Source organism: Azolla caroliniana, unplaced genomic scaffold (genome assembly GCF_043228905.1).
Source record: "Azolla caroliniana isolate FFs.n. ecotype wild unplaced genomic scaffold, voAzoCaro1.0.p SCAF_12, whole genome shotgun sequence".
Classification (NCBI taxonomy): domain Eukaryota; kingdom Viridiplantae; phylum Streptophyta; class Polypodiopsida; order Salviniales; family Salviniaceae; genus Azolla; species Azolla caroliniana.
Window position 1 is genome coordinate 18,985,603 of NW_028230447.1, and position 13,234 is coordinate 18,998,836.

The 13,234-nt window shown below is 41.3% G+C and overlaps 2 protein-coding genes and 1 long non-coding RNA gene across 3 annotated transcripts; 2 read left to right on the forward strand and 1 right to left on the reverse strand.

Moving 5' to 3' along the window:
- Nucleotides 1-1,286: 1,286 nt before the first annotated feature.
- Nucleotides 1,287-6,110, forward strand: LOC147857364 (uncharacterized). Its single transcript, XM_087328911.1, has 2 exons — nucleotides 1,287-1,538; nucleotides 1,984-6,110. The coding sequence occupies exons 1-2, from the start codon at nucleotides 1,433-1,435 to the stop codon at nucleotides 5,949-5,951; spliced, it is 4,074 nt and encodes a 1,357-aa protein (XP_087185037.1). The 5' UTR covers nucleotides 1,287-1,432; the 3' UTR covers nucleotides 5,952-6,110.
- Nucleotides 6,111-6,275: 165 nt separating this feature from the next.
- LOC147857365 (uncharacterized) lies at nucleotides 6,276-6,886 on the forward strand. The gene is made up of 2 exons (XR_015530651.1): nucleotides 6,276-6,544; nucleotides 6,604-6,886. It is a non-coding gene; the product is annotated as an uncharacterized LOC147857365 (long non-coding RNA).
- Nucleotides 6,887-8,187: 1,301 nt separating this feature from the next.
- Nucleotides 8,188-12,571, reverse strand: SBPASE (sedoheptulose-bisphosphatase). The gene is made up of 8 exons (XM_087328913.1): nucleotides 12,387-12,571; nucleotides 10,918-11,040; nucleotides 10,214-10,399; nucleotides 9,970-10,042; nucleotides 9,540-9,761; nucleotides 9,155-9,255; nucleotides 8,810-8,881; nucleotides 8,188-8,681 (listed from the first exon to the last, which is right to left on the reverse strand). The coding sequence occupies exons 1-8, from the start codon at nucleotides 12,516-12,518 to the stop codon at nucleotides 8,403-8,405; spliced, it is 1,188 nt and encodes a 395-aa protein (XP_087185039.1). The 5' UTR covers nucleotides 12,519-12,571; the 3' UTR covers nucleotides 8,188-8,402.
- Between the last annotated feature and the right edge of the window lie 663 nt (nucleotides 12,572-13,234).

A 13,234-nucleotide genomic window follows, 5' to 3' on the forward strand; every position in this document is an offset into this window, starting at 1 on the left:
ATTCGAACAAAGAGAGGCGTACGATACAACGCGCGTGCATATTAGTCTCGTTACTATTACCGAGGGTGGGAGAGAACAAACGAGGCCTTGACATGGGTGTGAGGCGATCCAATGTGTTGCCGAGAAAACTAGATAAGAAGCTCACGAGAAGGCCAGAGATAGTTATAACAAGTGGATTTTTACATACAATTACTATATGATTATGTGCTTTTACCCAGAAGCAGAAGAAGAGAGAGAGAGAGAGAGAGAGATGAGGGGCATGCTCGTAATTTTGGAGAACTTGCGGAGGGGTATTTCCCGCCCAAAAAATGCACCCCTTTCGAAAGGGCTGCCGAGCTGGCAGGGACGGAGGCTGACGTGGCGTGGGGACGATCCACGTGGCGCCCTTCCGTTGGCCCGGCCTGCCACGCCGTACCCACGAATTTTTAACAATATATGTTAACAGGCAGAAGTCATGATGACGCGGGGATGACGTGGAAAGCAACGAACTCCCGCGGGCACGTGGCGCATCCTGATTGGCAGCCGCCCGGCCCATAGCCGCGATGTTCCAAAAAAATACATATGTAAATTTTGACGCGGAAAATAAAAAAAAGGAAAATTTGAATTTCGTGCGCAATTATTTTCCATTTAAAATTAAATGAGTAAATAAAATTATTATTTTTTGCCATGTTTTTCGCTCGCGAAATAAATAAGTAAATAACTAAATATGTAAATAAACAAGCAAAAAGAAAGAAAGAAAGAAAAATAATGAATAAATAAAGAAGTAGATAAATAGATATAAATAAATAAATAAATATAAATAAATAAATAAATAAATAAATATAAATAAATAATTTCTTCATCTTCTCCATATCTCTTCTATTCTTCTTCTTCTTCTTCTTCTCTGTTTTTCCTTCTCTGCTTCTTCTTCTTCTTCTTCTTCTTCTTCTTCTTCCTCTGTTTTCCTTCATTTTTCTTCATTCTTCTTCTTCCTCCCCCCCCCCCCTCTGTATGTACTCTTTCTCTCTCTTTTTAAACAAAAAAGAAAGAATAATTCTGTTTCTGTTCTTGTTCAATACACATGTACATGTACATATATTGATCAAACCCCCCCCCCCCCCCTTTTTCTTCATGCCTAGCCTCCCTTCTCTGCCGAATTTACTCTGCACAAGAATCATGTTGGCAACATTTCGATTCGGATATGCTTGACCATATATATAAATGCATAAAAATCGATTCCGATACTGTTTCTGAAACAAATCATATACCATTCTTTTGCAGCAGATCAAATTTGTTGATTTCCCACCACATTCAGTCAGGAATGGACGCCTTTCTGCAGTAAGCAGAAGGTCAATTGAATCGAATTGATTCGATCGATTGGAATCAAAGTTATTGCAACACCTTTTCTTTTGTATTAAATCACTATCTCTCTGCAAAAGTCGATCAAGTTTCCATGGAAGCGAACAACATTCTGCATCATACGAAGTCATCGCATTCGTGGTGGCGGGATAGCCATAAATCCTTCAAAAACTCGAAATGGCTGGAAGATAACCTCAAAGGTATTATTCTAAATTAACCAGTATCAAATACACATATATACCTCTCTTTGATTATCTTGCTTATTTATCCATCATTTAGTGATTAATTCTAGCCATCAGTTTGCATATTGATTCAATCAAACTTTTGCTGATGAGTCGATCTTTAAGGGACCTCTACATATTCATTGGATCAATCTTAACTGATGAATTCTTGCTAATGAAGTGCGTAATCTAATCATTTTTTTTACTGATTGATGTGTTCTCGCTAATGTAATACATCATTCAATCAAATCCATCAATCCGTGCTCAGGATGGGTCATTGTTAATGGTCTGTTGCATAGTCATTAGAGATCGACCGTTCTGCCCTGATGAGTCATCACTGATAGCTAATGTCTGATCTTCTTGTGTAATTGAAATTTCTGTGTGCACTGCATAAAAATGGAATGAAAACCAAAAACAAATGCAGATATGGAAGACAAGGTGACCACAATGAGGAAGCTGATAGATGAAGATGCGGACTCCTTCGCGAAGCGAGCAGAGATGTATTATCAGAAGAGGCCTGAGCTCGTGAGCTTGGTCGAGGAATTCTATCGAAGCTACAGAGCTCTAGCTGAACGATATGATCAACAGCAAGGAAGCTTCCAGATCATCCCCCCAGATGTTCTTGCTGGCTATGGTATCTCTGTCGATCCATCTCACACCTCCCCCAATTCATACATACACAGGTTGAAGACATCTCTCTCAAGCCGAGTAATCCATAAAGCAGACAATTCTTCTTCCTCCTCGTCTTCTGATTCTGATTCTGACCCAGAAACACCTTCTCCCACAAAGTCTAGCCGAGGAAGATCGGGTAATGATCATCATCCTCGCCATGTCAGAAGAGGGGGATCTTCTTCGGTAGGGAAGGGTTTGCAGGTCGAGAATGAAGGGCTGAGTCCAGAGCTCGAGAGAGGTTTATCTGAGCAGAAGGCTATGGAGCAACAATTGATTAGGCTTCAGGAAGAGCTTAAAGCTCTAGAGAGTCAGAACTTGCAGCTTACCATGGAGAAGACTTCTGCTAATTCTGAGCTCTCATGCCTTCAAGAGGAGATGGAGAGATTGAAGAAGGAGAACACAGAGCTGGTTCTTGCAGTCTCTGTAGGAACTCAACAGGCCACGAAATGGGAAGAAGAAGAAAAAGAACTCCATAACTTGCGTGTCTTGCTGGAGAGCTCTGAAGGTCTGCGGAATGCGTTAGAACAGCAACTCAGGAAGCTCCAGGAAGAGCTTGAAATAGCCAAAATTGATGCCATGGAAGCCATGGAGAACCTGTCGCAGAGAGATAAACAGGTGAAGAAGCTGGAAGAGGAAGCAGGGAGACGAGAAGGTCGCATGGAGGCTCTGCAGAAAGAACTGGAAGGTTTCCATGATGAGAAACATAGAGGGATCGAGCTCTCAGGGATGCTTGAGGAACAACTTAGTGATCTTCAACAGGAGCTCTCACAGGCCAGAGATGAAGTTCACAAATTATCGACTGAGGTTATCCATAAAACTACAGTCATGGAAAAGCTTCAATCGGGGATACAGAAGCAGGAAGAGATCGTTGCAGATCTCAGACGAGTTATTTCTGCCATGCAAGAAGAGGAGCGAATCCTCAGGGATCGATTGGAAGAAAGGTGTACCGAAGCCGAAGCTCTCCATCTCCAGGTCCAGAAACTTGAGCTTTTGTTAGATGAATCTAGGTCTCTGAACCATGGTCTCGAGGAACAATGGAAAGCTCTGCAGAGGGAGCTCCAAGCCACAGAATCGAATGCTAAGATTGCTGCTGAGAGTTTGATTTCGGAAAGAGATTCAGTGGTAAAGAGGCTTGAAGAGGCAGTTGAAACCCGGGAAGAGACTATTCAAGGTCTGCAGAAAGAACTGGCAAGCTTCCATGGTGAGAGAGATAGAGGGATTGAGCTCACAGACATTCTGGAGAAGCAACTTATGGGCCTGAAACAAGAGCTAGCTACCACCACCGAGCAGTTCAGATCTCACGAAGAATCATGGAAACTCGAGAAAAACAGCCTTGAAGCGCAGTTGCTGAAGGAGAAGCAAGAGCTTCAAATAGCTCTCGACCTGTGCAATGAACAGGTAAAGAATCTGGAAACACAGCTTGCAAGCTTAACAAGCCAATTGAGCGAGGCAGAAGAATCTCGTAGATTTCATCAGGCCGAGCAGAACAGGGTGCACTCCGAATTGTCAGAAAGATCGGAGATGGTGCAGAAGCTCGAAGAGGAGCTGGAAAGCATGCTAAAGACTCTCCAACATTTGATGCATGAGGAGAATGGAAGCTCCCACCACAGCTTCCATGGTGATGGCGAGCATTCGATTGGTCATATCCACCTTCCTGAACCAAAGCACCATACACTCAGAAACTTGAAAGATGGAATGCTCCATCTGCTCACAGACAGGAAAGAGATCAAAGATGAGTCCATAGCTCGTGGAAGCCTTGTAAATGATCTCCAGGAACAAGTTTCCTCCATGCGAGCGGAGTTGGATACTCTGCAATCTGCATCACTGAGAAAGGACGAAGAAAACTTGGCTCAGTGTATGAAACTCGAGGCTGCGAATGTCCGCGCGATGGAGTTGCAGAAAGAGGTCGACAATTCAAAGAAACAGACCGCAAATTTGATGCTTGACATGGAAGAGCTTCGCAGAGCAAAGGCAGAAGAGGAAGAAAGGCACAGATCGAGTGATGCGGAGCTTCATGAAGCTCTCGCAGAATCGAAACAGAGAATCAATGGCCTGCTTGAGGAATCAACAAGAATCTCAGAGAAGTACAGGGAAACAACCTCAGAAATCCGACACCTTCAGATTCTGCTATCAGATCTGAGCAAAGTGAAGGAAAGTCTTGAGAGTGAGATTGCGTCAGGAGCTGTGCGCATGGCTGATTTGACAGAATCAATGGTGAGCATCGAAAAAAAGAACCATATCCTTCACTCCGAATTACAGGACAAACAGGAGAAGATAAGGGACCTGGAAGAAAGGTTGGCCGAATCGACAGAGAAGAATGAGCAGATGGATCGGGATTTAAAGTCAAGGTTCGAGGAGATGATGTTCCTCACACAGGAAATGTCTAAACTCCAAGGAATCCATGGCAAGCTACAAACAGAGCGAAGCCATCTGATCCATGAGAAAGAGAGGAGCCTCGATGAACATAAATTGGTGCGCCAAGCGTTAGAGGAAGTCGAGAAGGAGCTTGCTGCAGAGAACAGTCGGAATTCTCTGCTCGAGATACAGCTCAAAGAAGCACGCAGCAAAATACAAGAACTTGAAGCCATGATTTCTTGCCTGGAGGCGGAGAAGAAAGCATTCTCTGTCGAGATCTCCTCTGCCATGAGCGAGTTTCAGAGAAGGAGTGATGATTTACAGGGGCAATTGCAGAAGAAAATCCAAGAACTCGAGATTGCAGACAAGAATCTCGGTGCGGAGAACAATCGGAATTCTGTGCTTGAGGCGAGTCTCAAAGAAGCAAGTAGCCGGACACAGGAGCTCGAAGCCATGGTTTCTCAACTCGAGACCGAGAAGAAGGCATTCTCTGTCGAGATCGCATCTATGGCGTTGCTTCTGAGTAGTGCGCAAAGAAAAACTGAGGATTTAGAGGGGGAATTGATGAATGTGAGGTCTGATTTGAGTGCAGAAAGGGAGCAATCACAGCTGAAGAGCCAGGAGATGGAGGAACTTTCAGTGAAACTGAAGTTGCTTCATGAAGAAAGGATGTCTGTAGGCATGGAGCTTGAACAGAAGGTGCAGGATTATGTCAAGCTTGAAGCCGCAATGGCTGCTCTTAGCAGAGAACATGCCTCTCTTGCTAACCAGAAAGAAACACTGTCGGAAGAGCTCGCCTTGGGGGCAAGGACAATACGAGAGCTCGAAGAAGAAGCTGTTCGGATGAGGTCTGCCAAGCATGCCCTCGAGGAAGCCATAGCCAGAGAAACAAGAAAGCTTGAAGAGGAAGAGAAGAAGTGGAAAGCTATGCATGATTCAAAAGAACATGAACTTCAAAGTCTCAATCAGAGTTTCAAAGCCATGAGAGAAGAGAAGATAAGCTTCGGGGCAGCCATGAATATAGGTGTAGGGAACTTCAAAGAGGTGCAGACACAAGTGAACGAATTACTGAAGAAGATAGCTGCCATGGAGCTTGCAGTAGAATCAGAGCGCAGAAAGGGTGATGAAAGACAGTCTATAATGCAACAGCAGGTTGCTTCCCTCAGAGAAGAGAACCAGAGACAGGGATTCATCATCACTGACAGAAGCGAAGAGAAGCGACAGGCAATCAATCAGCTGTGTATTGCCATTGATCACCTGCAAGAAAAGAACAAGAGCTTGAAAGGCACCATAGCCACTGCTAGGGTGAAACTTCAGCAGAGATCAATTCCTGTCAGGAGGAGGGGCTGGAATTTCTGGTTCTAGAAGAAGAAGAAGAGAGCATTGATTCTCTTGCTGTGTTTCTCTTTGAACTGGTTAGCCTGTATAATAAATAAGATAGCCATTGATTCTTACTTGCACAGGAGAAGCAAGAAAACCATTGAATCGTACCTGAACAAGCTAAGAAAGGGAACCATTGATTCTTATCTGCACAGGGAAACTAAGAAAGCCATTGATTCTTATCTACACAGGAAAACAAAGGAAGCCATTGATTCTTATCTGCACAGGAAAACAAAGGAAGCCATTGATTCTTATAATGCACAGGGCAGGAAAGGAAAACCGTTTAACTATACCTGCAGAATAAATAAATAAATAAATAAATAAACAAATAAACAGAGTTGTTATGTTTTGTTAGCTTGTTCTCTGAGGATCACAATCCCATCCATGGTTTCTTCAAGCTCCTGAAATGCTTGTTTTTCTTCGGTTGTCATCTGTTAAGAAGGAGAAGAAGAGCACCCATTGATTCACTCTGTCTCTGTCTTGTGTCTCCTTCTGTGTATTGAATTTCTTCTTCTTCCTCCTCTTCGTCTCTCTGTTTTTGATAAAAAATTTGAAGCCATTTGAACAGATGGATTAAGGTTTCTTAATGATAAATTAAGCAAGGTTAAATATTGGGCTCTTTAACAGATGGATTAAGGTTTCTTAATGATTGATTAAGCAAGGTTAATTATTGGGCTCCTTAACAGATGGATTAAGGTTTCTTAATGATCAAGTAAGCAAGGTTAAATATTGGGTTCTTTAATAGATGGATTAGATTTCTTAATGATCAATTAAGCAAGGTTAAACATTGGGCCCTTTAATAGATGGATTAAGGTTTCTTAATGATCAATTAAGCGAGGTTAAATATTGGACTCTTTATCAGATGGATTAAGGTTTCTTAATGATCGATTAAGCAAGGCTAAATATTGTGCTCTTTATTAGATGGATTAAGGTTTCTTAATGATTGATTCAGCAAGGTTAAATATTGCAATCTTTAACAAATGGATTAAGGTTTCTTAATGATCTATTAATATTGGGCTTCATTTGGGCTTTGTACACCCATGGAGATAAATACCTTGTTAAGTGCAATTGAGCATTAGACATAAGTCATGTTGAAAACACTCGTCCGATGATATTTTTTGTGCAGGTTTCGGAAATGCATGGACATGAAATGTAGCCAACTTATTGATTGGGTTTCTAATGAAAGCATTGCTGCGAAAATGATCTTTAGAGAAGACATGTGGTATTAGAGAGGTGGGCGACTTTGCGATTAAGTGGCTTAATTTGGATGGTAATTATGAGGCATGTCTTTTGTTCATTGATGAGGCAAGTATCATTTGTATATGTAAATAGAGGTTGAAAAACCATGTTTGTGGGATGAACATGATATGAGCGATATCTGGTAGATAGAATTGCTAGATCCCTATTGTATGTCATCATTTATTTGCTCACTCTCGTCGTTAGTATACTCTTTTCATGCTCATTCTTTTCACTAGATTTATCTTCTAAAGTAACCCTAGGCTCGACTTGAGCTTGGGTTCTCTCGATCAATGCATTCGGAGCCTAGTAGTTGGAGCCTCAAGTATTCAAAGATATTTGTTAAACCATTTATTTTTATTATCTTTACTTTGTCATTACACTACTCATACCTTGTTCGTGGCAATTTTTATTTGTCAATTGGGGGATCATCAATGGACTTGGCTACCAAACCCTAAGTAGCCCATTTTGTGCAAGCTTGTCAACATAAAAAAAGCTATCCATGGGCAACTTACGATTCTATGGTCTTGTTTGTCAATGGATTGCAATTGGCTTCAATCAAGGAGAGTTTAGTGGCTAGGGTCAATTCTACTAGCTCAACGCAATCAATATGCCAATCTCTGATCATGCATCAAATTTCATCCAAATGGCAATTGATAGTTCTATGTAGCCCTACTAAATTTGTTTTCAAACTTCAACAATGTCCTTGAAGTCAATCAAACACACAACTTCACCTTCTTGAAGTTTTGCTTTTGTGTTCACCCTAAGAATTTGCAAGTTTGTGGCTTTGGATGCCCTAATAGAATGGAAAATGTTCATGCTTGATGACAACGTGGTGAAATTTGTGATGCTTAAGGATCATGAACAATTACGATATTCTAAAACAATGTTCTCATGGATATTCAATTATGCAACTCTTGATTGATTCACATAGACACTCAGATAATCTCTCTTGCATTATCCAAGGTTAGATGATATTCAGGCCGCAACATTCTAATTTTCTTTGGTTTTGTTTCAATCAGATTATGGTCCAAGGGGTATTGTGTACATCAACAATCTTTTGTGGTTTACTTTTACATTTTTAAGGTTATTGTCGAAACAAAATATCCATTCTTTTCAATTAAAAATGATCAAAATACTTGGCACTCAAAATTTTACACAACTTTGAGGGCAGGGAGAGTAGGAAAGGGAGAGAGATGGCTAGACAGTGGATGCAACAGGTTTGCCAGACAGGCGAGAGTAGCCATAAAGGGTCTCTTCAAACCGGATTATCTCATTCTTCGAACCATAAGCAACTTGCGTGCGGTCATCGGTGCCCACGATAACCTTGTCCAACACACTTTGCTTGCCATCACTACTATAGCCCCCGGCCTTCTCTACCAATAGTCCAAGAGGAGCCACCTCAAAGAGAAGCCGCAACTTTGCCTTCGTGCTCGGTGACGATACATTTGTGAAGATTCCCTTCTCCTTCACGATGATCTATACATTGTATATATTACATGTTTATTACTTTGGTTCCCTTAGTTCTTTGAGTACATTTCATGGACAATGGATTCAAATCAATAGTTGCACATATTATAATTTAAAATCGGTTTCGGGTTATTTACCTGGTTGACATCAGGGACCATGCCTCCAGTGTATCGTAGAGTGTATTTCTCGCTCACGTAATAGTTAACCAGCTGTGCCATGCAACCCACACAACAAACTAGGATGATGAATATATAAATCTTACACAATCAATAAACAACATTACCCTCATGAGCAACCCTAAAACTCTCAAATGTATGTTAAGTCTTATCTATGCATGTACATAATAGTGGTGGATGCACACTCGGATGGATGCATAGTATGTACTAACATACATGGATCAAAATTACTAGGAAAGGAAGGACATGATAATGGTGATTGCACACATTTATGGACATAAACAAGCACTTTGTGTGATTGATTACCTTCTCGTATTCAGGGTTGTCGAAAGTGGCACGGAGATTTCCGGGTGAAAATAGCTTGCCTTCACCGATCTCCGTGGTTTCCTTGACATGTTGCCACTTGCCTAATACCATGAGTAGGGGATAAGTAATAAGTTGTTAACATTAGGCAGCCTCGTATATTTGCATTGATAGCTTGCAAAGCATATGCTCTCAATCACACCTTAATGGAATCATTTGAACTAGAGATAAAGCCCATAAGCCCATATGCTTACATAGCTTAATGGAATCATTTGAACTAGAGATAAATCCCATAAGCCCATATGCTTGTATAGCTTAATGGAGCAAATTTGGTATGATTAAGCATATTCTCGTAAGACATTGGTCATATTGAGATGTGCATATTTACCATCATCCATGAGAAGGAATTCGTGTGTCCCCGGGGCATCCGCAAGGGCGAGAACGTATGTTGTCCGGGGCCCATAGATGCCCATGGCAGCAGCCACCTGGTCCTGTCCGGTGATGCCGGTCAACTTGTCCCCAGCCCACACGCCAAAGATCGTTCCCACGGTGAAGTTAGTGTCCACGATGCTCGATCCATCCAAGGGATCAAAGGCCACGCTAAATTCCTCTGTAACAATGGTATCCAAATTTTAGAAATGGTTTCCCATGTGGGTTTAGGGTTTCTCGGCAACGTTTCTGTGCCAACATTTCCCCTAGCTAGGTATGAACTTCATTGTTGGAAGACATCTATGAACTCTTCTGTATACATGAAGAGGATGAATGCTAATATATATATGTATATGTATATATGTACACACACATCAATGTCTACTTACCACCTCCCATGTCAAGAGGTACTGGATCCTCCTCTGAGCATGCCCATTTGCAAACATGAGAATGCTCTAAAGCCTGCATCATCAAATTTAGCAACAAGATTATTAGGTGGGATCGCCACAATCATTGTGTCCATCCCTATAAAAAACCTTAGAAGCAAATTAAAATTAGTACATATATTGTGTTCCTAGACATCTCTAATAAGTAGCACCTTGTATTGTCGACAAATAGAAATAAGCAACTCACATCAAAGAGGAGCTTGTTGGCCAAGAGGTCGACGGCAAGTTGCTCGTCTCCGAAGGTGTTCACACATGCGGTGGCCCCGCAAGAGGCGGTGCGGACCTTGAAGGAGATGGTGCGAAGGGCCTCTCCCATGGCGATCATGAGCCTCGCGAGAGGCTTGTTCTTGGTCGATTTCGCGAGGAACACTTCCTATTAGATTCAATAACAATCAGATTTGACATGCTGCGGAAAAACCACAATGTGACCTTTACAAAAATGATATTAAGGGACTTTAGGATGACCACAAACAATCTATCGAATAAATCCATATGCTGTCTTGAGTGATAAGCATGACCTAGACAAAGTGAAAACAAATCGCATTTGGCCTTCATGAAAAAGTCATGGGATCAATGGGTATCACTCAGTCATTATGGGCTGAAATATGAGTTTAATCCTAGAAAAATGGCTTTACAACATTGACATGGCAACACAAAGTGAAAATGGTGGCATTGACCTTCAACAAATGAGCATATTGTGATCAATGAGGGTCACCCACTCCTCATTGGATTTGAACCCAAACAAAAACACAACATAACCTAAAGTGGCAATGCATTTTCAATGAAGATCATTCACTCATCACAGGTTTAGAGTACAAACAAAAACCACCTGGAAACCCTAATCCTACTCTAATTTTTGATAAAATGTGGAGAGATAAGAAGATGTTTTACCAATGAATCTCCAAGTTCAGCTCTTGTAGTAGTGATGGTAACTTGCTTGGCAGGAGCAGCCGATCTCCTGGCAACAGAGAAGCTCTGCAGACGCTGGCCGACAAGGCCATTGGAGTCCCTTAGCTGTTTCAAAAGACAAAAGATAGAGATTATAAAAAATTAGAAATCTTAACTCCAAAAAATAGAAGAAACATTAACCCTAGAAATCAGCCTTAAGACCTAATCCTAAAATAAAATATCTTAACTCCGAAAAACCTTAAACCAAAGAAGAAACATTAACCCTAGAAATCAACCTTAAGCCCTAATCCTTAGTTACCATAGAATAAACCCTTAACCCAACCCTAAGGTTAAATCAAAGAATAGAAAATCTAAACCTAACTCCAAGCTTAAGTCAAAGAAGAAATTCCTTGAAACCCTAAATCTAAACAAGCCGGGCATCGAAAACACTAGACATTAACCACCAAAACCCAAGACCCAACATCCAAAACGTCCTCCTAAAGAAGAAATCCGTGAAACCCTAAATCTAAACAAGCCGGAGATCGAAAACACTATACATTAACCACCAAACCCAAGACCCAACATCCAAAACCTCCTCCTAAAGAAGAAATTCCTTGAAACCCTAAATCTAAACAAGCCGGGCATCGAAAACACTAGACATTAAACACCAAAACCCAAGACCCAACATCCAAAACCTCTTCCTAAAGAAGAAATTCCTTGAAACCTTAAATCTAAACAAGCCGGGCATCGAAAACACTAGACATTAACCACCAAACCCAAGACCCAAGATCCAACATCCAAAACCTCCTCCTAAAGAAGAAATTCCTTGAAACCCTAAATCTAAACAAGCCGGGCATCGAAAACACTAGACATTAACCACCAAAACCTCCTCCTAAAGAAGAAATTCCTTGAAACCCTAAATCTAAACAAGCCGGGCATCGAAAACACTAGACATTAACCACCAAAACCTCCTCCTAAAGAAGAAATTCCTTGAAACCCTAAATCTAAACAAGCCTAGCATCGAAAACACTAGACATTAACCACCAAAACCTCCTCCTAAAGAAGAAATTCCTTGAAACCCTAAATCTAAACAAGCCTAGCATCGAAAACACTCGACATTAACCACCAAAACCTCCTCCTAAAGAAGAAATTCCTTGAAACCCTAAATCTAAACAAGCCTAGCATCGAAAACACTAGACATTAACCACCAAAACCTCCTCCTAAAGAAGAAATTCCTTGAAACCCTAAATCTAAACAAGCCTAGCATCGAAAACACTAGACATTAACCACCAAACCCAAGACCCAACATCCAAAACCTCCTCCTAAAGAAGAAATTCCTTGAAACCCTAAATCTAAACAAGCTGGGACATCGACAACACTAGACATTAACCACCAAAACCCAAGACCCAACATCCAAAACCTCCTCCTAATGATGATCCTAAACCCTATTTCAAGCGAAGAGAGGGAGGAACCTTGCGTGCGGGGTCGATTTGGAGATGGCGGGGGCCGAGCTGAGCCGAGACATTTCTTGAGGCAGAGAATGATGTGGAGGCGGCAGCGATGGCGCTAGAAGAGGAACTGGCAGTTGCAGCAGCAGCAGCCATGGCGGACCTTCAACACACAATCTACTCTGTTTCCAGCACCACACAATCTACTCTGTTTTTTCCTTTTTGTTGGTTGGCTAACAGAAGAGAGTGAATGAATGAATGAAGAAGAAAGAGAGAAGAAGTGGATGCAGCCAAAAAATGCTCTGAGGATTGTAAGGAGCTCATTGCACCCTCTATCTGCCACGTGGCAGCCTCCCCTTGACAAGAAGAAAAGAGAGAAAGAAGGAAGGTTTTATCCATAGTCTGTATGTATGTAATATACTCGAATGCATCGGCAAACATTCCTTTTTCATACGGCAAACGAATGCGTATGTTATCAAAACATTCTTATGTTTTTTTTTAAAATTACCCTTTTTACCTTGACTTCCTTACCTTTAAAAAATTTATTACCTTATAAGTTATAATAAATAATGAATACAAAAGTATAGTATTTACCATACTTCGAGGGTGTTTACCTTACTCGAATGATTGAAACATTCACGAATGCAAGTATGGTAAGAAATCTTATCCCATGTCCACATACATACATAGCATATAACATACATGCATACATACATACATACATAACATAACATACATACATAAATGATAACATAACGTACATACATACTCCATGGACACTGCATGTCTGAGTGTTCTTCTCTTGTCTCCCCTAAACATCGCCCAAAACGGTCTCGTGATTCCTCATACCACCCTACTCACCTTCACCCAAA